The following is a 27,642-nucleotide window of genomic DNA, read 5'->3' on the forward strand; positions in this document are numbered from 1 at the left end:
TGGCACTTGTAGTTATTTATAAAAGAACGATGTCAATTGTTAATTCAAAGATATGCTAATTTAAATATAACTAGTGCTATTTATTTATATATCTTGCCCTTTCTAAATATCCAAACAAAAACAACCCTCGAAATTAATATTAACTCAAACAACAGATGGATTCAATACGTTGTGAAAATAAACATGAATAAACAATTCTTATTTTTGGAAAATAATGTCCTCGTGTTAACTTTCCTTCCTATCTAATTTTTCCCTCCGCAATGAATTCATAGACCTTTTATCAGCATTCAATGTCCTCCGTATACATGCAGTTACCTTGCTTAATTTTTTCATTCATAATATTATTACACCATTATTAAGGTAGGTCTTGGTCAGTTTATAACGACTATTTACTTGTATGTGTCACAAGAACTTCCTTATTTGGCACATATTGTGTCTTCATTACTCCTGCCTCCCTTTATGCTGCCTCAAAAGCCTACACTCATCTTTCCTTAACCCCATTTACCCAACGTTCTCCATTCAATCAAAGAATTCAATATTCGACCCACAACTTTCGTTATTTTCTGACTTTCCTCGGTAACTTCTTAAGACTTTGTGTGTAACTGTGTCAAGTTGAAGCACGTTGCGTCTAAGAGGAGATACCCACTCAAAGTAATGAAAGGCCAATGTTGTATCCTGAGGCGATGGCTGATGCAGTTGAGACTCATGCAAGGACAATAGTCCTCTTTCATTTTGATTGGTACTCCGTTCAATAACTCCTATAGCTGTGTTTTGCTATCACCTAACTTTTTGTATAGCCTTCCGTCATCCACATTGAGTACAGTTCTTCTGTTAGTACGGTATATGGTGCTCATTCTCTTGGTGATGAATTTCGATATTCCATAGGTGTTGGTGTTGCACATCTCTTGCAATAAATCAATATGGGTTGGGTCTTTAAATATAGAAGGAGATATTTTTAGTTATATTCTGAAACTGTTGGAAGTTATGAATGAGTTACATGAAATATGCGAAACCACCCATTTGAAATATATATTAAGTGAATGATATTGTAATATTATGTTTTACGGTAAAGAATATCTGGATTACAAAATGGTTTCTTTAGAGGGCATGATTTTCACTTAGAATGAACAACAAATGAACAAAGAACGATAGCGCAAGGCAGTTTGGAAAACTTTAATGCATAGAAATACATACGGTAGCTTGATAAATCGCCTTTCTCCGTTTCTAGCGTGACGTCGTGATTGGGGTTTTAGCCTCCATAAATGAACTTTATATCGCAGTACCTATGTTAAATTTATCGAAGTGTTCCGTAGTGTACTAAACGTGAAATGAATTTAAATATTGGACGTATGAGTTGAACAAATGAACTAATTATAAATGCTTTTAAAAGCAATAATGTGGTCAAACATTTATTATGATGATTATATTCATTTCTCAAGTACACCGCTAATTGTCAAAAAAATTTCAAAAACGTTTGTCTGATGAGAGCTATATTATGTTTTTTCCTAAGTGTACGAGTAGAATTTATGATTATTGAGAATCAAGCGATGGTATCGAATGCCGCGATAATTTTATCTCATGAACGGAATTCAATAAGCGGAATCCCACGAGACAAAATGGGCAGAATCAATTAATTTTGGAATTGATATATTGGATAGAGCTCAGGTAGCAAAGTTATGATTAATTTACTCAAGAGATACGGGATATATTCATGCGACTTTTCCGTTATTAACTGATACTAAATTCGCTAATTCATTATTCCCAGAATCGATTTCTGCGCCATAGCAGTTATTAAAAATTATTCCTCATGAATTCGACGTGAAATCGAATCAACAAAAATATGAGTTTTGAAATGGGCAAATGATATTGCGCATTGTGAAAATTCATATAATTATTTTAAGCCAAGTTTTGTTAAAACTGAAAATTCAACATTAAAATACATGTTCGCGCTGAGGTTCAAACGGTTGCATATTTAAAGGGATGCTTCGGTTAAGGAGTGAGTTCAAATTAACATGATTTTGAGAAAAACAAAACCACATGACAAACCCAAGTTTTGTCGAAATAAAGGAGACGTGATGTTTATCTTATACCAGTACTATTATTAAATTGAACTCCTCACTCCCATGCCATGCGTCAAAGGTTTTCTAATCAGCGCCTGATAACGTGCAAATACAAATTTATAAAAAGAGTGCGTTAGAAATCACTCTGTGTACTCAATGAAAAGTTTGTTTCGTACTTAGTTATGAGCGATAATTCGGTGAGTAAGCTTATAGCAATGCTAAATGCATGATAATAACTGTGAGAGGATGGAGCCTACTATTTAAGCACTATATGCTAAACTTACTTTGAGGGAAAGTTCATGCAACTTAAAATGTTAATCACTTCTTCCTCGAATTTTCACGTTACTGCACAATATCAAGCTAAGGGAAATTGAATTCCAAACCATACGTTATCAGACCATCTTCCCAATATCAATTCTAGGCTACAGCGTAATTAGAGGTCAGCACCGATATTACGCCATTTGAATATTAACTTACGTGCATTTCCTTTTACATGTATCTAAAGTAGTACTCTTGCTACCGCTAATACGAGCATATGTGAAATTGATACCGCTCAAATGGGGTGGTATATTTTAAAAGTAGTCGTGGGCTAGAGAACTTACGAGAAGTTGGTGATTAACGTAAAGTTATGAATTAAAGTGATGGCGCAGAAAGTCTGGCGCCCCAGGCAGGGTAGGGCTCGGTGGCCCAAATTTGACGTCCAATCCGAGTGATCCCGTTCGGAAAATCAAGTGATTCCAAATTTCTGTCGCTCGTGGGCTCGGATTAAAATCGTTACGCCACCCACGACGAAAATTCAATCACCCTACATCTATTTTAGGGCTATGCATCTAGCACCTTTTCTATCGGATATGTCCCCTCACTCCCATAGCTCGAATGGTTTGCTTAAATTATTTACCCCATCCCCTAATTAGGAATTCCCTCATGGATTGCTCGCCATAGAAAATGAGGAGTCTTTTAGGCGAAGGCATTTTAAAATGTACCTCGCCCGCTGTACCTTCGCATGCCAATATAAAGATACGCTCACTACTCGGTAGGTGGGAGTCGCATTCCAGTGCTTGAATGACGACGAGGCAAAAAACAGGGATCATCAAAAAAAAATTAGATCGAAATTTTCGGCGGTTACCTCCATCCCTAGTTTTTCGGTGGGAATATTATTTTGGCTCCTTTCAATTAAAATTTACCCTTCGGCAAGAGGATAAAAATTCTGAACTAGACGTGCCTGGTGATGAGACAAAGCCGTAAAAAATCGGGTGATGTAGGTGGACGTGGATGTTAAAAGTAATCACGGGAGAAAATCACGGGGCGTTCGACGCAGATGTCCACGTAGAAGCACTCGTTCAATGCCGGGTATTTTCTGGAAAGTGGATTAGATGAGGAACTAGCGGAATGGCTACCGAATTCTCATTTACTAAGGGGATATGAAAGTGTGATAGAAACACAAAAAGTTAACTTGGAGTAATTTTACGTTTTAGATGAACTGAGTTAATTAGGTTAAAATTCAATTCATCTATCATGCAGCTTTTTTAGCGGGGTAACAATAATCCTCGTTATTCATTTCAGAATATTCAAGATTAGGGTAATACGAGTATATTTAAATTTATAATGAGTAACAGGGGCGTAGAGCATATTTATTTTTAAGGCAAATGTTGTACTATTATATTGCTCTCTTTTATAAATTACGCGAATTCATAAACCACCTCCATTGCCGTTATGAGCTCACAAATAAATTTTTATGGATTGCTACGTTTTTGTAAACTTTGAATATATTTCATTGGTTTTGATTTTAGAATTTCGAATGCGCATTGAATATAATTTGATTTCTTACCGAAACACGATGAATCATTTGTTATCGACTTCCGTAGGCAGGGTTGACCGAGAGTTTTCTATGTCACTACTCGTGGTGTACACCTCCTTGGACTTACCTTTGAGTGATCTTCATCACCATAGATTTCTTCATCTTGTTGATGTTACAAACAGTAACTGCTGGAAAAGGAATCTCTTGTAGTACGGCCGCTAGGGTATCCAAAGATACGAGTACAGGGCTCTCGTTCCAACGTTGCCATGTTGCTGCAATGAAAAACCCCGACAGGCCAAGGCCACCAAGAAAAGCCAGAGCCCAAAAGAGTCTGCAGCATTAAAGCAAAAAATAAATCTGAGTTAGTTCCCATGTGGAATCATATTTTGTCGTGTTATCACTAACTACGCATGTGCAGCAAAAGCTATTGCTTCTTTACCATTTTAAAGATTTTATTAACGCATCAACTTTTACCATGACTTTGGTTGGGGTTCAGAAGATTGGAATAGATAAAATTTAATGCACCGGACCCCCGCCCGTTTATACGTCAATGTATTAATTTGGCTTAGTGTTCTTAAATTTGCACGGTTGCCATACCAAACTCTAAGAAGTGTTCATAAAAGAGATTAGTCCATAAAATATACAAATTTATTAGTTTGCATCATTCATCGGCTTTTGCTCACCGCTTCCTTTAGGATTTATCAGAGCGCGAATACCAGTGAGACACCCTAAATATGAGGAACACATGGGAGATTAAATTTATATTTTTTTAAATGTTCATTTGTAGCATGACACATTTCTGTAGACAAGAAAGTAAAACGTGAGAATAAAAGAATACGCAATTGAAGGCAAAAAATATAGAAGGTCCTAAAAACAGGAATGAACGAAATCGTCTAAAAATTTATCGATTTTCTACAAAACAAATGCGCAGGTATAGATTTTCTTCTTATAGAAATTCGCTTCATGAGCAGAAATTTTTCTTGCCAACTTTCTCTTATTCTTTCCCCTTCTTTGTGATGAATTCGATGGTAATTTCTTCATTTTGAGCACTTATTGTGCATGTTGAAAGAAGTGACAACGTGAAAACGTCCGCTTATTGGCGATTATATGAAAATTTAATCTTCAAAAAGACTTTAAAATAAAAAATAATCTGTAAAACATTCCCGAAATATCAAAATTATAAACGCAGGAACATGAAGAATAGTTAGCAAACCCACCAGTAAGGGCAGAAGTTGACCGTCATTCTAAGGATCCTCCACATGCATATTTGAAATACCATTTAAGCAATTTTTGCTGTAAATTAGTTTAGAAGGTACGCAGTTTATTATTATTATGCACTTCAAAATATTTTGAATAATGTACCATATTAGGAAAAATTAAGGGTTACATCACTGGTATAAACAACGTTGAAGTTGTTTTAATGAATTTCAGGCACCGGAATACTTACCTGTAAATCTCCCGTTTCTATACATAAAGGTGCGCTGATATTCATTTCACAGGTGTGAACCAATTTTACCAGCATACATTTTATTTGATTCCATACTTTACTCTTCAAGTTGTGCTTACAATGTACAGCTGTTACCTAACAATATCAGTTTCAGTTGCCATTAATTAGACCACCACTAAATCTGATTGAATTATTGTGTTAGTTTTACAGTTATTCATAAAATCAATTCAATAACTTTGTTTTGTATTGCAGAATAAACCAATTAAATTAATACTGTTACATGGTCACACTAAACACCTTCCTAAGATGAATTTCGAACATATGACGTTTTGCGAACTTCCTGTCATATAAACTGGGTCGGCTCTCCCCCGCAAATAGTTGATGTAATCCAATTTAATTTTTCTGCAGAAAGAATAAAAAGAACCATAAAATATGCCATAGAAAAGGAGCGGTGTGAAACTTTAGTTTAAGAAATTCGAGCAAATGCAAAGGCGAGGAAGGGAAGGATGAGAAATGTGCGCAGTAAAAGACATGCTTACGTGCACACTACTGCTTCTGCCCCGAATACCAAATGCTATTTTTGAAGGCTCAAAAGAAAATTTCAGCTCAAAGTAAAGATGACCTATTAAAATAAAGAAAAAATAAACTTGAAGGTAAAAATATATTGTTTTAATTTCTCACAATGATGCAAAGAGACATTAAAGCCAATTTTTGCATGATATTAAAGAAACTCAGTGGGAAGAAGACTATCTTGTTAATGGCATACAAGAATCTTTAACTATCAAATTATGAAAGTAATTATTCTAAATAGGCTTTATATCATAAAGGTGAATGTAAAAACAATCCTATACATTTTTGGATGCATATACGATGCTCTACAGTCCAGATTTGGCAAAGAACTAAATGAAACTAGGGTTGCTGACTTAAAATTTATCAAAGATCTTAAATGAAATGAGAACCCTCTTCGATTAATGAATTTTTTATCGTAATGCATCTAGTGTGTACATTGGGCTTATGCTTGTCTCTCACCAATATTAATTGGAGTACAGTGAAAAAAGTGCCTCAGGCTTATTTCAGAGAACCACGGTTTAATTCCTCTTTATGGGAAGTAGCATATTTTCATTAATTGCTGTTTTTTTTGCTGAGTTTTGAGCACTGAAACTGAATTTAAACCTAGACGGAAAATGTACTTCCAATCAGATGTTTAAGGTTAATCGATAATTTTAAGAGTGTTTAATAATTTTAGTGATAGGTACGCATCTATTTTTTATGCAATGAATGCAAATGATACACACATTAAACATCCCTACTGAATATGAGGGCTGTACCTTTATTTTAGAATTTAGGGCTTTTATTCGAATTATTTTTGTGTCAGACTCTGCTTTGGAAAACAGCATAGAAAAGCTGTAAATATACCTGCATATCTATACAAGTAGGTACAAAAGGAAATATGTTTATTACAATATTTTCCCTCGTCTGTTCCTAAACATCGGCAGGAACATTATTTAAGCTGGGTATGTTATTCTAACACACCATCTTCCAAATTTGGAATTCGATGCATAAGTACTCTCTGATGATGAAACAAGGACGTAAATAATATTATTGGAAGCATTTGGAATAATCACTGATTCGTAAATGTGAATTCTGATGGCCCTTAAACTTCTAATGTTCAAAACACAGATAGTATTTTAATTCCATTTTGGCACATGGAAAATTTAATGATTTTCGAACCATTTCAGAAGCTCTCTGGTACGTGTATATCAATTGTAAGCTGTTTGGATGTTGTTTCACTATGAAATGTTTGGGAAACAAATATTTTTAGTAAAAGTTACTTTTGCAAAGTATTTTTAGGAAAAGTTAAGTTTGGAAAGTATTTTAATTAAAATATTAGCTGGATGTTTAATTAAATTTTATTAGCATCATTCAAAAAATAAGAATGTAATGGGAGTGGAGATGAATAATTTTATATTAAAGTCGGTATACATAACATATAAAGAGATGTGTTGCCGGTGAAATAAATATGCGTCCCTTGCGTCATACTAATTAAATTTATAGGTGTTTTACGTATTTGCATCGAATTCTTTCCAGTGTCAATGGAGCCACATATGGAGAAAATAACATGAGTTTAAAATGCACAAACCATTATGGGATATTCAAATGCCTAATACATTAAATAGATAACCGGGATAATGAAAAACAGGATGATTTACCTGGTGAAAATATCAACCTACACTTAAGCCGCGGGACACCAACCACCGGTTTAACACCGATCTAACACGTGGTGACCTAGGAAGTAGATCTAGTTTTTATATTCTTCTAAATGATAATATTTGGAAGAATTAATATTGAGCAGTGAGAGGTTATGAATCCTGAGGATTATACTTATGGAGCGGCTTATTTCGTACACGTCAATAAGTCAGGATGCAGGGGAAAATATAATCTAAAGATTCCATTTCCCTTACGCAAATTCTAGCATTTATTTTTTAAATGTCTTTAGCATTATTTAGTGAACTATCTAAGTTAAAAAAAATAATTTTTTCGCCCCCATAGATCGGGCGTTTCACTTTCCATAATATCACTACAAAATATGCCTTAGAATACGGCCAGTTTCAAGGACCCACGACATTCTAGTTACAAACCCAGGGTTGCTTTGCTTTTAAAGTCTACTTGTAAGTAACATTTTTTGCCTCTAACCATCCATATTGATTGTGTTTGACTTTTACTGATCCCTCGCTCAGATAAATTTTTTTTGGGCCGATTGATATTGTGACTAAGAATAGAAAATTTTCTAAAACAAATGTCGTATTTTCACTATCTATGTTTTTCATTCCTCCTGTTAATTTACTATCGTCTTCCATATTTCATTGGGACCTACTAATTTGATGGACGATTTTAGATGTTATGGCACTAGATTTTGGGCAATTTAAAAAATGATAGGTGCCAACGAGCTTATTTTAACAGGGATATTCCGTTTAAAAGACATAATGGAAAATATCAATACCCTATTAGCAACATGCACAATCATTTGAATGTGTCTCCGTCGACGAGGTATATTTTTACAGTACTCAACTCACGCAAGCAAGTAATTAGGCCCGATTAAAATTAAAAATAAACAAGTGTCGTTATTATCGCAGCTCTTCGAGCCTGTACAACTCTTTCAGGGTTGAAAATTACACCTTTGGTTTTGAAAGTATATTTAGATGAAATGGAAAATAGATTATAAGGCTTTCCTTGTACCATGGCGTTGAAGCGATTTTCATCTTTCCAGTTGGACTCCTATAATAAGAAAATAAACCATTATGGCGTTTGAATTTAGGACAAAAAGTGGCATTATTAATGATGGAATCGAATTATTTCACTCCTATTTGAGAATTCTTCCATTCTAGAAAAAAGATAAGTCTGATCTAAAATTGACATAATGATCACCTTGGAGACAAGACAGTGGAAATCGCTCAGATTCCGAAATGGCCATCGCATAGATGACTATCCTAAAACAAGTAAGGACGTCGGGTTAGGCCTGCGGAAACCCTGTGGGTGAGAGTGCCGTTAGCCTCACCACATGACCTTCTCTCTTTAATTTCTACGTATTGATCCGATAGGTACCCACTTGATGGAGAATTCGGAGTTTTCATCAGTGTCAGACGTCGATTTTGTTCCGAAACGATTCTCCATTGCATAACTGTAAAAAATTATCCCAATTTTCGTAGGATCTATAATCCAAATATTATCTATTTTGAATGTATACCCACTTTAATTACTGAATGATGCTTGCTCAAACACCTCCTTCGACCAGCAATTCGGTTTAAAAGATTGTGATGACGACTCAGCTCAACTGGTACTAAGCCCTGTGAGACTCATCCATTCAGGGCAAGTTCATTTCCCCGCGTGATCAACCAGCTTGGCTATGCTAAATGACTTACCTTATGCTTAGTGGAGAAAACAACATCAGCTGTAAGGGCTTTTCGAATAATTTAGGACATTAATTCATTCTGAATCTTAGGGCTACAAAGGTAGACACATAGTAAAGGCCATAGGCTCTAAAATATAGGAGTGAAGTGGAAGTTGTTTTATTATTGCTTCATAAGAAAATCTTGTCCCGTAGAGCAGCCAGAACTCGCTAAATTTGGGAAGGAATAACTTGTATGCAATTAAATTTTTGTAAGCCATTAGTTAAATGGAGTAACAATTGATTTTGTGCGGTCAGAAAATTAAATTTACCCCACGCATAGTTCACCACTAAAGAGCCTGGAGAGGATTGATTGGGTTTTCTTAATGTAATCCCTTATCTATAATGGAAAACATTTAAGATGATGATGCTGCATTTCCATCGAAAGGCCAGATATTTTATGATATCCCAATGATTTTATTTTTTACAATTATACCTACATTTTATTCATTATTATTATCGTATTTAAGAAAAAATCGCATTTTTAAAAACTAGGAAAGCAAACAAGCGAAGATAAAATTTCACAAAATGAGATTTCTACAATGTATCGTACCAAATAAATATAGGAAAATCCCACCTAATAAAAAAAGGATTCCGCATGCCTGAGTCATAGATACATTTTCACCCAGGTTTGAGGTTTTGAGACCAAAGCTACAATTTGATTCATGCTCACCTATTGATTTTATCGGTTGTTGTATTGATTAAACCGTTTTTGTAAAATTGTCTTGGGCTCAATGAGGTTCAAGCACATGTTTTGTTTTCATTCCGATAATTGGATATTGTTTCACAATACTGTTGCTAATGTATTTATAGTGAGTGAAAACTATTCGTGGCAGTTATTCTCCCTGCTAAAATGCATGTATATATTCCCTTTTAGACGATTCTCAGCATGAGGGGAGAAGTTAAATAAAATTGAATTCTGAAAATCAATTCTGAAAATAAAGTCATTTAAATATGAGTGGAAGAATTAAAACATTGAAAAATCTCAGTAGGAATATCCAGTTTGGCAAAAAATGTTAAAAAGTTACCACTTTATAAAATATGACGAATCATTTGATGACCTGAGTGATATATTTTGTGGGAAGTGGATGATCGCCTTTAATTTAGATGATGACTCCAGTTTGATCAAATTCATGGTCGCTCATCAAAAGCATTGGCATTGAATACTGTCTAAGTTTATAACTGCAATATAGGTAGTACCTTTATTTTTTTGGTTGCTACATTTTGGTCTGCGTACAAATCGTAAATATACCCCCAGTTTTAAAGTGCACGGATGAATGTGTCGAGAGCTCGTGATCAATATCGTTTCTAAGTGGGGATCGGGTTGCAAGCGTTATCGCGGCGTGAGAGCGGCTGACAACTACCGTCTTCCCCTCTTTTCCACCCCATATCCTCAGTCCAGCGCGACAAGCCCTCGAAACATCGGCCGCCTCGATGCACGGCTCCCCATGCGTCATCGGCGGCCGATGCAAGCGACGGCGGACGGGGGTGCGTCGGGGCGGGGTACGGGGACGATATAGCCGGGACACGCGGAGGGTGTGCCGGTTTGATGGTCGGGGGTCCTCCAAAATGGACACAAACCTCTCGACTGGATGCCGCCCCTTCTCCGCTATGTACTTGAGTCCATGGAGTGAGGAGTGGGTGAAGTAGTCCCTCGCCGAAGTCTTCACCTTGCCCTGTCCGCCCCGGGCGCCGTCCGCCCTTCCGCTCACACCCTTGCCACCCGTCCCTCTCTCGCCCTCCTCAAGCCAACTCCTCCGGGAGAGGGTGTCCGCTTCGGGCCCTGGGTACAGCCGGTGGCCCACGCTGCCCACCGAGGAACTCATGGGGTTCGGCCCGTCGTCATTCAATGCCCTCTGCGGCGGCCACTCCTCGAGACCGGGATTGAGTGTTTGGCGACGCCGCTGGAAGTAGGCCACAGTCCCGTTGCCCTTACTGGCTCCTCGGGGCGGGTCCGCCGGCCATTTACTATCACCTCTCCCCCAAGCCTGAATCATTGATGTATCCCCGAACGCTCTTCATTTCTTTCTTACCTCTTTGTTTGCTCTGCTACGTTCCCCGTTCTTTGAGTAATCCCCGTTTTTTCTCGTGCGCTCGTACATGTTTACTTAAGCGTGCAATAATCCATGCCCCTTCTTTTCCACTTATCAGATGTAGCGGAAGTATATTTGTGTGCAGGGATGTGCGAGTGAGCATCCGAATTTATCATCAAATAGTATTAAAATTCATAATCCCTTCAGAATCCAATACTACAAGATCCCTGGAGGTATATTTTTAATCAGTATCAGGGCCGCAGTGTGGCCCCTTTATCATAAAGTCTCCACTTTATGATAAATATGTTAGAGGGTTTTAATATATTTGATGCGCTCGGATAATGATTGCGAGGAACACTCAACTGCGCTCCGAAGTGCTCTCTTTTCCTATCGTTTTTCCCCTCTGTTTACTTCCCGGAGGTCGCCATGAAGTCTGAAAAATGCCTATCGTGGTGGGCTTGGCCGCCTCCGGATAGGTATAGGCCTACCGATCAAACAAACCGGTCACCATAGAATTTACTCAAATTATGACGGAACAAATTGGTAGGTTACCAAACCTTGGAACCATTCCACACTCAAAATTGGCACGAAAAGTGGCGATTATTGCTAGAATCTTAGATCAGTTTGTCGTAATGCTTTTTCACTTACGAATCTTCTCCTTTGCCAAAGGCCTCCGCACATCATTAAAAACTAAAGGTAGGGATAACAGATATAATGTGTCTCTAAATGGTAGTATTATTTGTGCTTTTGCTGTGTCTCCTTTTGATATTGAAACTTTAGCTCTACCATTAATGGTTTTTTGTCAGTTAAACCGTGGAAATGACCGGATTTACTTTACTTGTTAAAAAACTAAAAGCAGAAAATGAGCTAGATAAATCCACAGACTTAGGTTTATATATCTGAATTTATAATTTTTATCCTATGCATTTAAACACTTGGGCCCTGTGTGTGACTCCATTTCCACAAAGCATTTATCTTAGTAGTGACCTGACTACAGAAAAAGGATCTATTTAAATGAAAAATTTTGGATTTAATTTCAATCTGTATAATCTTGAGTAGTCAGCTCAAATTGAGCGGAAGCTCATCATTTTAATTACCAATTTCGTATTAAATTCATAATGAGGTTAATATGATAATATTTTCCCATAAATAAGTGAAGGGAATATAATAGAATTTTTATATAATGCTCCATATAAAGGAAATCTTTTACTCTTAAAAATATGTTTCACATTTATCATGCGTGTCTCTTATCCCTAAAGTCTCATGGTCAAATGTTTTGAGGGTGCTAATTTTGCTGTTTTTACTGGCTCATTTTCGAGAATGGATAAGCTAAGTTTGCTCAACGAATGATGAGGAATTCTAGCGGTAACAGGAGCAAATATTTAAATCGTCTTTTAAAGCTTTATTAATTCGAAATCATGCATGGAATTTTCATTGTGAGTGGGAAAGCCGAATTATCCAAAAATATTTGTACAATATCCAGGTAATACATCCGTATGTGGAACCTTTGAAATCCGTTATTAATAAAAGTGGAAATTTTATTGGTTCTCCTACACTTACATATATCAGGAAGAGAATTATAGTTTGGATTTTTACCAAATTTTTTTAGTTTGGATTTGTCTGTTCGGACTTCATAAAATCTTCTTTGGTTTCTTGAATAGAATTCAATTGTCATTGTTATTACCTCACAAAATTAGGGTTGAACCGGCTAGATGTACATATGCTGGTTAATGTTGCATTGCAGCCAGTCATAGAATATTTCACTTGTTAATAAACTTGTCTTTTGTTAAACCTCCCTCTTTGGTTGAGGCATTCTGAATACTGTACCTTTAATCTTCTTGTTTAATGTTATATATTGAAATATCCTTAAGGATAACCAACTTCCCAATTAAAATGAATCAGATTAATTGTAACAGAATTACTGCATTTTCGTGCATCTTAAGTAAATCGGTGAGATTTAATAATACTTCATTTACACCTTCCTGGTGAAATAATTTGTATTAGGTGATGAGCATTCAATATTCTGTCCTCAAAACTAAGAAACATTTATTGAGCTTTTTATTCTGCTATTGATACTTCATTTGACTCAAAGTTAGAAATAATTAAAATTGAAAATTTATCAAGTTCAAATTTGCCAAACAATATAAAAATCATCATTTTTGATGATTGAAAAGCTCCAGCATGTGAACATTCTAATTTTTGAAAACTCAAATCTCCTTGACGTTTGAGTATTTTTTCCCCTGAAATAACTAAATTATCGACTATCTTTTATTTATATCCCAAGAGAGCTTCCGCGATAACAAGTGGTTTACGAGTGAAACGAGAATGCATGTAAAATATTGATAAATCAATATCGAAAATGTGAACAAAATATTTTAGCTTATCATTCTAAAAATACCTACGAAACTATTGGGAATAGATGAACACCGATCCACTTTTGTAAACCATAAAGGCAATAGAAAAGTCTATAAAATTAACAACTATCAAGAGACTCTGTCACCGACATAATCTATTCACGGTGATAATAGTTTCGACAGATGGGAGTCAGTAATGTTCAGGTATAATTTGACACGCCCGAGTTCATTAATATAAACTAGGGGACAATAGGGGACATTTTTATAAGTGGGTGGAGGCTACGAGTATTTGAAGAGAAGGATATGGGTTGTTGGTAGGTTGGGGATGGTTTATGATCTGGGGAATAGGTAGGTCCAACTACCAATAGCATTCAACACACCCTTTTTTAAGTAAGTACGAACTTGGAGGCTTTAAAATAGTAGCTGGAAATTACGACCGTGAGTCGAAAGCTGTAACACTGTGAAGACAATTTATGAAATTACAAAGTACTTTTAAATAATTTCAAACGTTACTTCTCAGGCTAAAACCATTTCTTCCATTCTAAGATTTGTTATCATTTTATGTCAAATGCGAAGTGCTTTTGATTCATGGGCGTTGGGATAAATAGTGCTGAAGAAGTTTTACTCTAGCGGATCACATTAAAGAATGAATAAGTGCGGTAGAGTGACATATGATGAATTATAATGTCTCTAGTTTATACTAAAAAAGTCATCATTTACTTTTAGTAATTGATTACTCTATCGACCGCCTATATTTTTCTTCCAATCAGGAAGAAAGATATATATTAAAGATATTACAATTCACCCACGCCCCTTAACCTTAATTTTAAAGTATATATTGTTAAAAAACAATTTTGATGAAAATTTACGCTCACATTTTGTCATTTTTACAGGTTTGTGGTTTTGGTTCAAGGCCAATGTAAACGATTAGTCGAAAGAAGAACTATCATATGATGATACTAAGTATATGCTGATGAGGCACTTGAGAGCGGCCGCCGTGACATTGTTGGGACTAGGAAAATAAGCTATTACAGTAAGTTATTTTATTCATTCACTGTGGATGCTAAATAGTGAGACAAGTAAATGCTGATTTGGATGGTAATATGAAATGAAATTAGAATTTTTCGTGGAAGAATATAGAGAAAATTGAATACTTCTGTGAGAATGATTGCATGTAAGTAAGCGGTTAGCGAGAAACACACTACTTCAGTAATCCTTAAGGTGGTGTACATTATTGAGACATAACTAGCCTATGTACGTTGCCATATGTCATTACCTTTTGGCAAGACTACTGACAGGGTGTTTCAGAAGTTTCAAAACTACTATTTCGAAGGAGAGGAATCCGGAAAAAGTATAGAGAGTGTCATTTTATTTAATTTGGGAATTATGCTTATGATCGAAAATTTCCCACATTTTATTCTAAAATATTTTAAGTATATGCTGATATGATACTTGAAGAAGGACATTGAAAAATAAATTGATTGATTGATTGATTAAGATGGAAATTACAATTAAATTCAAAATATTTCAGCCTTTGCGTGATGAATATTTTGACTTTTCATGTTTAAGAAATAGTAATATCAAGGTTTTAAAAAATTTAAACGAAACGTATTCGGCGCTTTAGAAGCATTGAGTATGAAGTTATTATTGAAGTAGTAGTAGTGGTTTTTAGGGGAGGCGACCGACAGCTAAGGTCATTTGCGCCATAGGGGATGGACAGGAAAGGATGAAGGGTGGAGAGAAACCCGGCGTCGGCATTAGCCTGCTCTTTACGAAAGGCACCAAGGGGTCCGCAGTTTAACGTCCCATCCGGCGGACGGCGTACTCATTCAAAGTGCCCTCCACAAAGCACCTCAAGTAGGGATCGAGATACCTCTGAAAAAGTTATTATTATTGAACATTTAGCACACGTTAAATATGAACTTCATTATAACGCATGCTTCTATATGATTCAAAAGGATGGGCCGATTGGTAAATTCAGGAATTTGCTAGCAAAATTCATTAATGCGGTTTAAATTGCAAGAACAGGTGAGAACACCTGTAAATGTGGTTTTACACCGTAATATTACTGGTCAAAGTCCAATAAAATCCGTAGTCATTCGAGGCATTCTATTTGGGGGCATTCTACGTAAATAGCAAATGCCTACGGTGAAATGTAAACGGAAAATGGGAAACTTATGAAAATCGATGTTTATATCAGAATTATATAGCAATTACGATGAGCGATCTTCTTCAACAGACGAGGGCAAAAATAATTAACCTTATTTTTCAACCTTTCGTACTTATCTCTAAACGTTTTTTTGCATTTATCATACTAAGTTTAACGGATATTTCTTCATTCTTTAGTTGGTATACAACAAGGTGTAATTGAGCAGGGGGATATAACCCGTTACGTGTTTTTTTGTACGGTGATTGTAGCCTTTTACGTAATTGAATTCAAATAATATTCAATAGTCATTGGAATTTCCAATGGTCAGCTCTATATTTGGATCGTGTGATCTCCCAGCACCCATTTCCTCGGCCGAACTATAATTACCCTCGATCTTTTGAGTTCTTCTGGTGGGCCCGTTTCCCGCCAATATGACCATATTTACAGCATAACGACCTTATACTTCAAGTATTACACGAATTTAATTTTCCTAAGTGCAAACGTGTAAAAGGTATTTGATGAATCGAAACGTACGAGGGTGGTCTGAAAAGTTTCCGACCTCAATAATTTCAGAAAATTTCAGAAAATAAGTTTTGTATCTTTGTTTGGTCGGAAACGTTTCAGACCACCCAAGTATATTATGAATAGAAGGTGTGTGTTTTAGCAGGAGACGGAATTTGAAAAAATCATGCCATTAACTCAGGAAGAGGAATCATATTCCTCATCTTTTTTTTTTATAGACGATAAGCTTTCGAAACCACTGTTCATTTCTCCAGGGTGTCCAGTTTGGGAAAAGAATCTCCAGACTGTTTAGAGACGATCCATGCTACGCAGCTATTTGAGCAGAGAGGTGCTGAGATAATGGGCGGGGAATCGAATAATACCTGGTGGTGAAAGTATTAAAAGCATGTAGCAATTATTTGATTTTAGAAATCTGAAGGTTTACGTATTAAAGGATTGTTTATTCCGACTTCAGGATGACATCCTCCTATGGAAAGACGCTGAAGGGATCGCAGCTCAATATCTCAACTGGCGATGGTTGAAAGGATGCCTTTTGAATTGCTTACCTAATGCGCATCAATATCAAATTGAAACACCCCTGAAAATAAGCTACCATCGAGAATCAAACCGTAATTCTTGGCATGGGAAGCTAATGTCTACATACAGCAATCCGGTCACGTACACGATCGTAAAGAGAAAAGTAATTGAGTGAAGACAATTTTCGCCCGGTGCTTTTCCAGCCTAACTTCAATGTTTGATAAGTAGAAGTGTTTTACATTTGTTATATACGTACATATCGTAAAATAGACGCCATTCACGGAGTGCATGTGCTTCCAAAGGTAACCACCATTTATGCGCTACCACTGCTCAAGAGAGCCGAATACTGGTATGTACATTCAAAACGTCAAACGTAATTCAGTTTTCCCCGTTATGAGCACGTGGCCGCCACCATGAAGGTCCCTGGGGTGTAGTTGGAGAAGAAAATCCTGCTCCATTTCCTGTAGCAATGGGAGTCTCCAGAATCCTCACGAAGTTCGCCAGAAAGCTTAAACTCTCACGCACTTTGGCATTTGACCGCCAATCCTTGGCACGCAAGGCGTTGGGCGCTCGTGTTCTCTACGTTAAGTGGATGCCTTAATACCCTATGGAGAACACCTTCGCTAAGAGTGGGTATTCTCGTGCCGGGTGTAGGAGTAGTTATTGTGCCGAGTGCACGAAGGCAATGGGGTTGCCTCGAGCATCGGGCGGGAGCTCAGTTAAAGTTGGGGACAAATGAGGCGAAGAAAAGTGGAGAGAAACTTCAAAAGTCAAAGTCAAAGTTGTCAAGTTACTTACGCATGACGTCGAGGGGTCGACCACGTCTTAATGCCCCATTCCACGGAAGGAGTAATCCACTTTCGCCTGCGCAATGGTTCCGAGGAATGAGTAAACTCAAACGTTCCTCACGAACAGTTGGATTGGAATGCAGTGCATTCTCCTTCGAAACTCAATCATGTTAGCTTATGGTTTGACATAAATTTATAATTGTATACGAAAAATGAAAAAATGCCGCAGATAGAAGATGCGTTTTAGGAACTCACATCTACTTCAAATTTGATGATAGTTATGTTTCGCGGTAGGCTTTCTCTAAGATCTTATGTACTCCGAGTGAATTTAGCCTTAATATCTAACACTGATAATGAAATATTTGTTGTTGATTTCTAAAAATATGATCCTATTTGTTGAATAAATATATTTATTTCCAATTAGTAATGTCTCGAAATGTCATCAAATTATTTCTCAAATTAGTTCAGGGTTTATGAGGAAGTGTCTTGGTAAATGATCGGTGGGTTTGTTTCCATGATGTATTTGCCCTTCAGCTTATGGTAATGCAGTGCGTTGAGGGTTTTCTTAAACAAATCGATATACTGAGGCTGCATCTGAGCCATATGCTACGATTTGTGAAGTGGGCATTGGGTGTGAAAACATTCGTATTAAATTATTTTATCGTAAGGAACTTATGAATGACGTGATTTAGGGCCCCTAAAATAAGTATCTGGAAGCAGAAGGTAGAAATATGTTTATGAATTAAAAATCAGACCTATATGTGGCTCTATGTACTTCATTTTCACTATCGCAGTATCAACTTGTAATCGTAAATTTCATGTTCAAAGTTGTTGAATCATCTTATCTTTTAACTTATCATTTAACTTCGTATCGTCACAGAGCGGCAACTAGAGCCTTGAGTGGTTCGGAGTAATTCGGTTGTTGTAACACTTGTCGACTTGCAAAGAAAGAATGAATTTCTACATGATCCATGAAGACTATGGTAAAATTTCTTTCTTGCCAATGTATTACCTATACATAAAAGAAAATAATAGTCCGGGAGTTATGTATTCGAGAAAGGATTTTTTTGAGAAATTATGAGAGCGCAGGTTAACAGTAATCGTAAATTCAGTGGTGTGATGACAGAAATACACAAGAGTAGTATTTTCTTAATACTGATAGATATGCACTGCGGGTGCAATGTATGATGCATTTATTTGCGATTTTTATTATTTTTGGTTGCACTAAACATTTTTCACATGATGCTACAATCTGTCTTTCGATGGATACAATTATGGACATGAGTCAACGTGTTGAGTAACGGCATTATTCACTGTTAATTAATGCTTGCTTACCATACTTAAGGAAGCTGTACTCCAGTTTGTTCGTGTAATTTCATGATACCTCTTATTAAATGACAGCATGCATTGGAGCTTGAAAATCAGAGAAATTTAAATACCTCCAATAGCATATGCTTACATTGGATCACTTGTGCCGCTTTACAAAATAACATTTATGTAGTTATTATCGACAGAGTTTAGTGCAATATGAACTTGTAGTATTTCAACAGTCAATGCGAATCAAGCCAATGTTAACTACGAATCAAAGCTCGTACTTGGTGTGTTTTAAGTGTCTCACACAATTCCGTTCGGTTTATAATTGAACCGATGGATTTATAATACCCAAATTTTTATTTAAGACAAAAACGCCTATTGCCATTTATGACTTTAATATTACCTAAAATAACCAATAATTTGTTTTAAGTCTTGAAACATGGAAATAATATCGTTGATTTCCACATTTTTCGGGCTGCGTCCGCGTATGTCGTTTAAATGTACAACAGTTTCGCCAGCTATCCTGCTGGCGTCCTCAGGTCAAGGATGAAAAGAAGCTTGTTGTCCCGTCTTATATAGGAAAAATCCGGCGCCAAAACCGGGAAATTTCTTGGCCAATCAGGGAACGTCCTCATATTTGCGCGGAATAATTCTTTTCCACGCACTGTGGAGTGGATATCCATCCTCTCTGTTAAAATTTTCTGGCCTTTTAACGATTTCAATGGCCTCTCTGATTATTCTCTGGAAGTATTTTCCTTCTTTCGCTATTATTTTAGCGTCGTCGAACAGAATAGAGTGTCCAGGTTCACTCCAGGCGTGCTCAGAGATGGTCGATGCTCTAAACTGTTTGGCCTTGGTTGCCCTCTGGTGTTCACTCATGCGTGTTTTCAGCGTTCTGCATGTTTCACCGATGTACCATTTGCCACAGGAGCATGGCACTTGGTACACGCCTTCTGATATTAACGGTGAAATTCCATCCTTGGGTCCGGGTAGGGTGTCAGCTATCTTGGTGACGCAGTTGAATCTGGTCACCACATCATGCTTCCTTAAAGCCCTCGCGATTCTTTCCGAAGTCCCTGCGATGAAGGGGATGGTGACGTAAGCCTTCGGTCGTGGTCTGGAGTCTTCCTCCCTGTCAGGAACAGCGGTGGTTTGTCTCTTCTTTTCTTCCTTCTCGGCCCTTTTTTGGATCATATGAGCGCTGTATCCATTCCTTTGCAGGGCATTTGTCAAGTGTTTCTTCTCGTTGGCAATAGAATCGGAGTCACATATTTTATATGCTCGGTTGACAAGTGTGTCTACCAGTGAGGTCTTCTGACTGGGATGGTGGTGCGATGCAGCATTAAGGTAGCGGTCGGTGTGAGTAGGCTTCCTGTATACTCTGTGTCCAAGCCTCCCATTCCCTTTATTTCTCTTCACCATGACGTCCAAGAAGGGCAGTTGATGATCCTTTTCCACCTCCATAGTGAAGTGGATGGCTTGATGCTGTGAGTTCAGATGTTTCCGGAACTTTTTTAATTCTCCCTCTCCGTGTGACCAAATGACAAAAGTGTCGTCGACATATCTTAGCCACAGTGAGGGCCGCTTGTCGCAGGATTCCAGTGCTTTCTTTTCGAAGCTCTCCATGTAGAGGTTGGCCACAACCGGGGAGAGGGGTGAGCCCGTCGCAGCTCCTTCCGTCTGCTCGTAATGGTCACCATTCCATAGGAAGAAGGAATTGCGGAGGCAATGCTCCACCAATCCTGGAAAGTCCTTAGGGATTCCGCGGGAGGTGAGTTCCTTGATGATATTCAGCGATTCCTCAATAGGGACGCTGGTGAAAAGCGATTCAACGTCGAAGCTGACCATGAGATCGTTGTCGTGGATGGTGATGTTTCTTATTACGTCAATGAAATGCGTCGAGTTTTTTACGAAGCTGGGTGTCTGTCCGACGTGGTCCTGCAGAGACCGCGCCAAGTACTTGGCGAGTTGGTAAGTCGGAGCGTCAATCTGGCTCACAATCGGTCGGAGAGGTACATCCTTCTTGTGAATTTTGGGCAGGCCGTACAGTCTCGGTGGTTTCGGTGCAGTCGGAAGCAGGCGTCGTTGCTCTTCTTTTGGAATAAGCGATCGTTTAATGATAGCCCTTGTGCTTCTCTCCGTCTTGGCAGTCGGATCGCTTTTCAATTTCCTATAAGTCGGACTGCTGAGGATGGGCGATATTTTCCCTTCGTAATCCTCTCTGTTTATCAGGACTGTTGCGTTGCCTTTGTCAGCTGGTAAAATGATTATACTCTCGTTGTCCCTTAGCTCCTTCAGTGCTCTCCTTTCTTTGCCGATGGTGTTTGATCTTGGTGGTTTTGCGCCATGGAGGATACGTGCGACATCTTCTCGGATTTCGTCGGCGGCCGCCTTCGGAAGTCTCCGGATCGATGACTCTACCTCCGCGATGATCTTCTCAAGTGGTATCGTCCTTGGGGTCAAAGCGAAGTTCAGACCCTTAGATAAGACTGCGAGGGTGGCTTCATCTAAATGAAGGTCCGTCAAGTTCACAACCGATTGGCCATTGTCAGCCCCATTAATCGAGGTCAGTGGATGCTGCTTAAAATGAAGTTTGTTGAATTTGTTGACTTGCTTTTCCCGCGTCGCCATTAGACTGGCTCGGGAAGAGTCGTACGTAATCCGCTCGGTTGTGTCCCAATCGTCAGCTTGTAGGGTGGCAGCCAGCTCCAAATGAATATAGTACAATTCTTCGGAGAGGCGGTCGAGGTTCCAACGTTTATCGTGAAATCACCTACTCATCGCCGCGGAAACCTTCGAACGAACAAATAATATCGTTGATTGATACACACCAAAAAGTCAGACGAAACATTCCTCCTAAGTAAAGAAACAGTGGACAATGCTCTCCGAATCTAAACAAACCATATTTAAATCCTAGATACCTTAGAATTTCTGCCATATGGCTTCAATAATGCACCCAAGATATTCATTTTGTATTTTGCGACGAATAACTTTTTCAATAAATAAAACGGGCCAGAAAAACTCCTGCCATTATTGTCTACTGCGAAGGTGGTTTCGGAAAAAAATTTGAGTTTATAGGACTTTGACTCTACCTCCACAATACGTTGCGTTAATTTCTGATATGGAGCTATCTGTTTCTTGTCAAATAAAATGTGTGGCGTAAAACAAAATATTTATTAATTTTAACCATGAATAAGTCACACAATGTCAAACTTTGTGTAACAGCTTAGAGCCAATATGCTACTATGTTTTTATTTTGATAATATTTTTTTTTTACTCGGGTAAAGAGTTGGGCACGAGAAAATATTTCGGTACCAGTACGCCTCTTACATTTATTTTCTGCCATCTCATCTCCAGGTATGAGGTGGGTTTTTATTCCCTCGTATTTAGATGCAAACTCAGGTATAGTTTTATAAAATTCATTTTCTGGGTGCGAATACATCCTCGTTACCGCAGGGGTTGCCATTCTTTCTAACATACTCTATTTTTTAGCATTTTTTTTAACATATAATGCGATATTATTTGACTTTATTAAATAGTCATTAAATAACTTCTCCATTTGATCCTGGGGTGTTTCCCCTGCATGTAAAATGTCTTAATGTGAAAATTATACATACGGCAGGAGGTAGTGTATGCTAAACGGCTGTTGTCCATACCACCTGATGGTGTAATCTGTTTGTTCACGTTTGCTTTGCATTAAATGCTTTTCCATTATCTATTTTTCTATTATTTACTTAATATTCTTTTTATAAAGTATCTTATTGAGCCTCAATTTTTATGTGGCATAGAAGAGTTCAAGAATATATTGCGTGCAAAATAATTTTATCATCATTTATCTCCTTTTCTAGGCCATTTATTAGAGTCCCGGCGTATTCTAGCTATTGATACGTTTTCCAAAAAAAATACTTGAATCGCATATTAAATCGTGGTTTAATTTCAAGTACAGACCTTGTATTTCATTGCAGTTCTTGATAAATAATTGTTACATAAAAACATGTCATTCTGAGTATAACAATTATATTTATAATTATTCCCTTTTCCAGTATTTATTATATATAAAATTGCTTTAAAATACATTAAATGACACCGTAAATATGTTTAAAATGCCTGAATATTCATGAACCTTCGTTTAGAATATAACTGCCGAAAATTCTTAAGCGTTATGTTCTAGGTATTAGGTCTTTTATTATATCTAATACCCCATTTGCATATTATTAAAAATTATGTTAAAGAAGATAATAATGCGCAATCCGATGAAATAAGGTTACAAATTTAGTATAGGTATACTACCAAAAGGAGAAAACAGACTGCACGACGTTACAAAAATATATTATTTAAACAAACAAACATACGTGTGTACAATATATATAATAGTAATTTCTCTTTATGCACTTGTATCACGTTATTTAAATCAGTCCATACTTAATAGCCGTGCATGCTAAGCGGTAGCCCTTAGGTAGGTAAGCTTGCACCATTAAATTAAAGTATATGGATTTATGGGGTTTTCATTTGGTTTGAATGCCGAAAACACTCATCGCCTTTAATTGGGACACAGGTGCTTACCAAGCTGGGAGGTTAACCGCCAAAAGGTCCACAGTCCCTCTACGTCGGCATGGCTACTTGCTCCGTAATTATTTCAATTATTCAAGAAGTCTTGTGTATTGATTCTTAGAACGAAACACTTTGCAAGCAATTTTTTCATCACGTATAAGCATCTTTTCAGGTAGAGAAAAACTTGGTTTTAAGAAGATATTAACTATTATTAAAATTAATTAATTTACATTAGCACAGTATTACGTTGTCTTAAATGTAATTGTTGTCTCAAAATGTTATCCGTAAATGTTATCTTAAATGTAAAGTCCAAGCCACCACAAAAGTATAGGGCAGGGTCTATTGGGCAACACTCAAATTTGCAACTGGTCTGATTTCATTTATATTTTTTGCAATTTCAGTATAGTTAAAAGCTAAACTCATTAGAATTTGCAGTTGTGGGAGCTCCTTTGTTAATATCTTTTTAGAGAAGAATTAAAAAAAATTTAAATTTTTTTCAGATTGAGAGTATAATTTCCGCAGCAAATCCGATTCTTTGACGGAACGATACTCTGCTGGATGTGTATCCCTTTCCTCGGTGCCAGAACTCCAGCTTTTTAATTATTCAGCACTTGTCCGATTATTAGCCAGAGGTGGGTGTTTTACGTCTTTGTACGGTTCTAGGGAAGTGTTTATCGAAAAGAAAAGCAAAAAATCATATCCCCCCAGGGCAGTAAGGAGATCCCTCAATACGTATTTAACGCGATTACGTTATAAACGCTTCAAACACCCAGCTTGGCAGTTTACCCAGAGGTATCTATTTCAGGGTGCAGGCTGGTGCCTCGGGAGAGGGAGCACTGGTCCAAGTGCAGGATAAGCGAGGGAGCAGGCGGTGCTCGGGAGCGTTCCGGGAAGTCGAGTGTGTCGAGAGAGTGAGGGGGGGGTTGAATGGGGTGATGCGGGGACGGGAATGCCAGAGGTGGAGCAGGGTGGTGAGCACCTATCTCGCCCCACTCCGCCCAGCGTGGCCAGGCCGAGAGTGGGAGACGAAGTAAATGGAAGGGGGGAGGTGGCAGTAGAGGGATGAGGAGAGCGGCGGAGAATGGGGTCGGAGACTTGGGTGGACCCGGGACGTGGTCACGTGTTTAATGGCGCAGGGGGTGGAGGGGAGAGGCCGTGGGGTGACCGAAAATTTGGAAGCGTAAAACGGGAGGAGCGCAGGTGACACTGGCGCATTATCGACACGCTTCGTAGGGGGATGGGTGGAGATGGTATGGGGGTGATTTTGATCTAGAGAGGGGTCGGCATATGCGTGGGTGTGTGGGCGTATGTTTTCCGTTCGCCCCATTGAGAATGGAAATGGATTCCTGCGCACTTCATCTATCTAGCTTCAACTGTTCGGAGGTAACGCATCGGCGGCGGGTGTTCCGGGGGAGGGCCGCAAGGAAAATTCGAAGACGAAGATTGAAATTGGTATCCTGTTCAAGCTCCTCTCCTGCTTCCATCCATCCAAACGTGAAAGGTTACACCCAATATAGGTAAAAGTTCGAGTGACTTATGACGCTGGATTCTCATCAAAATGAATTTTCTTCGTCGTGCGGTGCTGGATCTCAGAGCTGACTGTTATTGGTTTTAGCAGAGCAATTAAATTTCCGTGTGCCTTTACAATCGAATCATGTTCCCCAGTATATTAATTATTTTTGGTTGAAATTAATTCTACATCTAACCAAAGGTTCTACAGTTTTTTGCTCTAATGTCCGAATATTTTTAAATGTCACCGGATTGGAACCTAATTCAGGGGCTTCAGAGGATTTTCAGTTTTTATTTTCTAACATTAACGGACGTAGTTTTGACCAAAAAATTGACATTTATAGGGATAAAATTCAAGTTTCCCGGAAGATATTTACTTTTTACTGGGGGAATCCTATCGTTTATATTTACGTTTATTTTACGTTTTGCTGGGGGTATCCTATATTCATGTTTAAGGGGCATAATAAATAGCCAATATTTCGAGCCATCGCACAGCACTACTAGAACCATCTGAACACTCGTAATATTAAACGAAGATAATTGGCTTCTCCTCTATTTATTTTTCATTTTTATATGCAGCCTAAAATATATGTTCCAAAATATATTATTATCGGAAAACGAAACGGCCGCTACCTTTGAGGAGATCTGAATCAAAACAATATGGGCTTCAGGACAAATATTTAGCAGTGATAAATTTAATTTGATCGTATTCAATGAGGTAATATACTCGTTAAAGATTCCTATCTATTCGATCTTTTTCAGAGATTCAGAGTGAAATTATTTTTCTTAGAATTATGAAATCGGATTAAATTGTGAAATCAAAGATAATTTTATTGGAGAAATTCGCTGTATAATAATGACGAGGGCAAATCCTTATTTCATACTTAGCCGTTTTATTTCTTACATTAGGTGTAAAACATATGAACGCATGCATTAAATAAATCTTTTCCCATGTCGTTTTAGTCCTTCATCACTTGTGTGCAAAAATCCTCTGTGGAAAGAATTCCTCCCTTTACTTGGGTTTGGACTTATGGCTGCACTATTTCTGGTGTAAAGGAAGGTTTAGAGAGATATGAGCCTGAAATGAGTAGATAAATTGCCGATTCACATCAGCCAGGATGCTCAGCAGGGCTGGGGGTTTGTTATTTACCCAATACTATGCCTTAGGTGATTAGCGATAAAAAAGGTGGGAGATGAACTCGCAGAGTGTGGTCACGATCTATTTCCAGGAGAAGGCATTTTCCTATCAAGAAGTCGGTAACCCGAGTAAAGGCTGAGCCTTTAATATAAGCCAAACGAGAATACGCTATAGCTTACTTGATGGGGCACTTTGACTGGGAAAGTTGGTATCAACATGGATGCGGTTGTAAAAGATTAAAGAGATATTAATCCTTGAATCTTGGATAAATGTACGTAGACGCAACCACGGGGAATGCAAAATACCTAATACGACATATAAGTATGGCTAAAAGGATGTTGGTTTAATATTTATGAGCTATCTATCCTGTGTTTATATTCATAGATTGCTCGAGCAGATTGTCAAAGAAGCCTTCGTCTTAAACTCAATGCTGTGCTCGTGTGTGCATACACACTCCTCGCCATCATGGCTGTCTTTAATATTAACCACGGAATTCAATATGTGACCGAGTCTTGAAATACAAACCGACTGAAATGAATTCGCGTCATATTTGATGCAATTCCTTGTGTACATTTTTAGAAAGGAACCTGTGTTTACATGGATATTGAGTGCACAAAAACTCGACTAGCGATTGCTCCAACATTATTTCATGTGTTCAAGATTCATGTAATTTATTTTTCAATCATGGAATTGAACCAATGCTACTTGATTTTGCAACCAAGGGGCTAGCGAAGTTTGATAATTAAAATGCAATACTTTATCTTCTTTCTGTAGTACAGAATCACTGAAACTTTTCATAAAATATATTTTGCGATAACACACTAGCAGCTTCCGTTCCACAGAGCGATTCGACACGCTAACATATTCCAAATTAACAAAAATACGTGAAATAGTTTTTGCAAAGTTTGTTAGCATGGCTTCTGAGTACTTAAGAGGCATATCTGAGTACCTTAAGAAAACTCGATCAAACCTCACTCTACCTGGCGAAAAAAAGAAACGCAGAAAAGGCATTGGTGAGTTTGTTCATGGTTATTTTGAAAATAAATGGTTAGTATTTTTATTATTGTGGAAAGATTGAAGATTCTTATTTACATGAGCCAACATTATTTCATCAACTCTTTCAACCCCGGAAGGAAGTAGAAATATGACGGATTAGGGTCACCAAGGGGTGACGTACATCAACAAAAATATGTGAGAATAAGAGCCGAAGTGGAGCCACGGGGGCTCGGAGTACCTCATTGCCCGGGGTGCGGTATAAAGCCATCACAAGTATTTTCGAAATAAGTGACGGATGAGTCCTTCTTTATGGTCGTCACCGCCACCTTTTATCTAATACTAGTGATTAGCAAATAAATTTGGGTTAAATTTGTGAGATACAATGGAGTTTCCAATCTTCCTTGAATTACTCAGGGTGTCCCTAAGCATATACTTCGCTAATGTAGAGGTTTTCGGCATTCGGATTGACATTCACCACGTTTTTCTTTGCTACTATTATCTACTATGGTATTTTCCATTTA

General features: G+C 37.7%; 1 protein-coding gene across 1 annotated transcript in view; it reads right to left on the reverse strand.

Moving 5' to 3' along the window:
• Positions 1–11,248, reverse strand: part of LOC139685819 (pickpocket protein 28-like) — an 81,368-nt gene extending 70,120 nt beyond the window's left edge. Inside the window, exons 1-2 of the mRNA XM_071582937.1 lie at positions 10,833–11,248; positions 3,986–4,189 (exon numbers count right to left, since the gene is read on the reverse strand). Of these exons, the coding sequence (XP_071439038.1) occupies positions 3,986–4,189; positions 10,833–11,248 (620 nt within the window). The remainder of the gene's footprint in view (positions 1–3,985; positions 4,190–10,832) is intronic.
• Between the last annotated feature and the right edge of the window lie 16,394 nt (positions 11,249–27,642).

This window comes from Hetaerina americana, unplaced genomic scaffold (genome assembly GCF_022747635.1).
Source record: "Hetaerina americana unplaced genomic scaffold, ioHetAmer1.1.p SCAF_12, whole genome shotgun sequence".
Taxonomy (NCBI): Eukaryota; Metazoa; Arthropoda; class Insecta; order Odonata; family Calopterygidae; genus Hetaerina; species Hetaerina americana.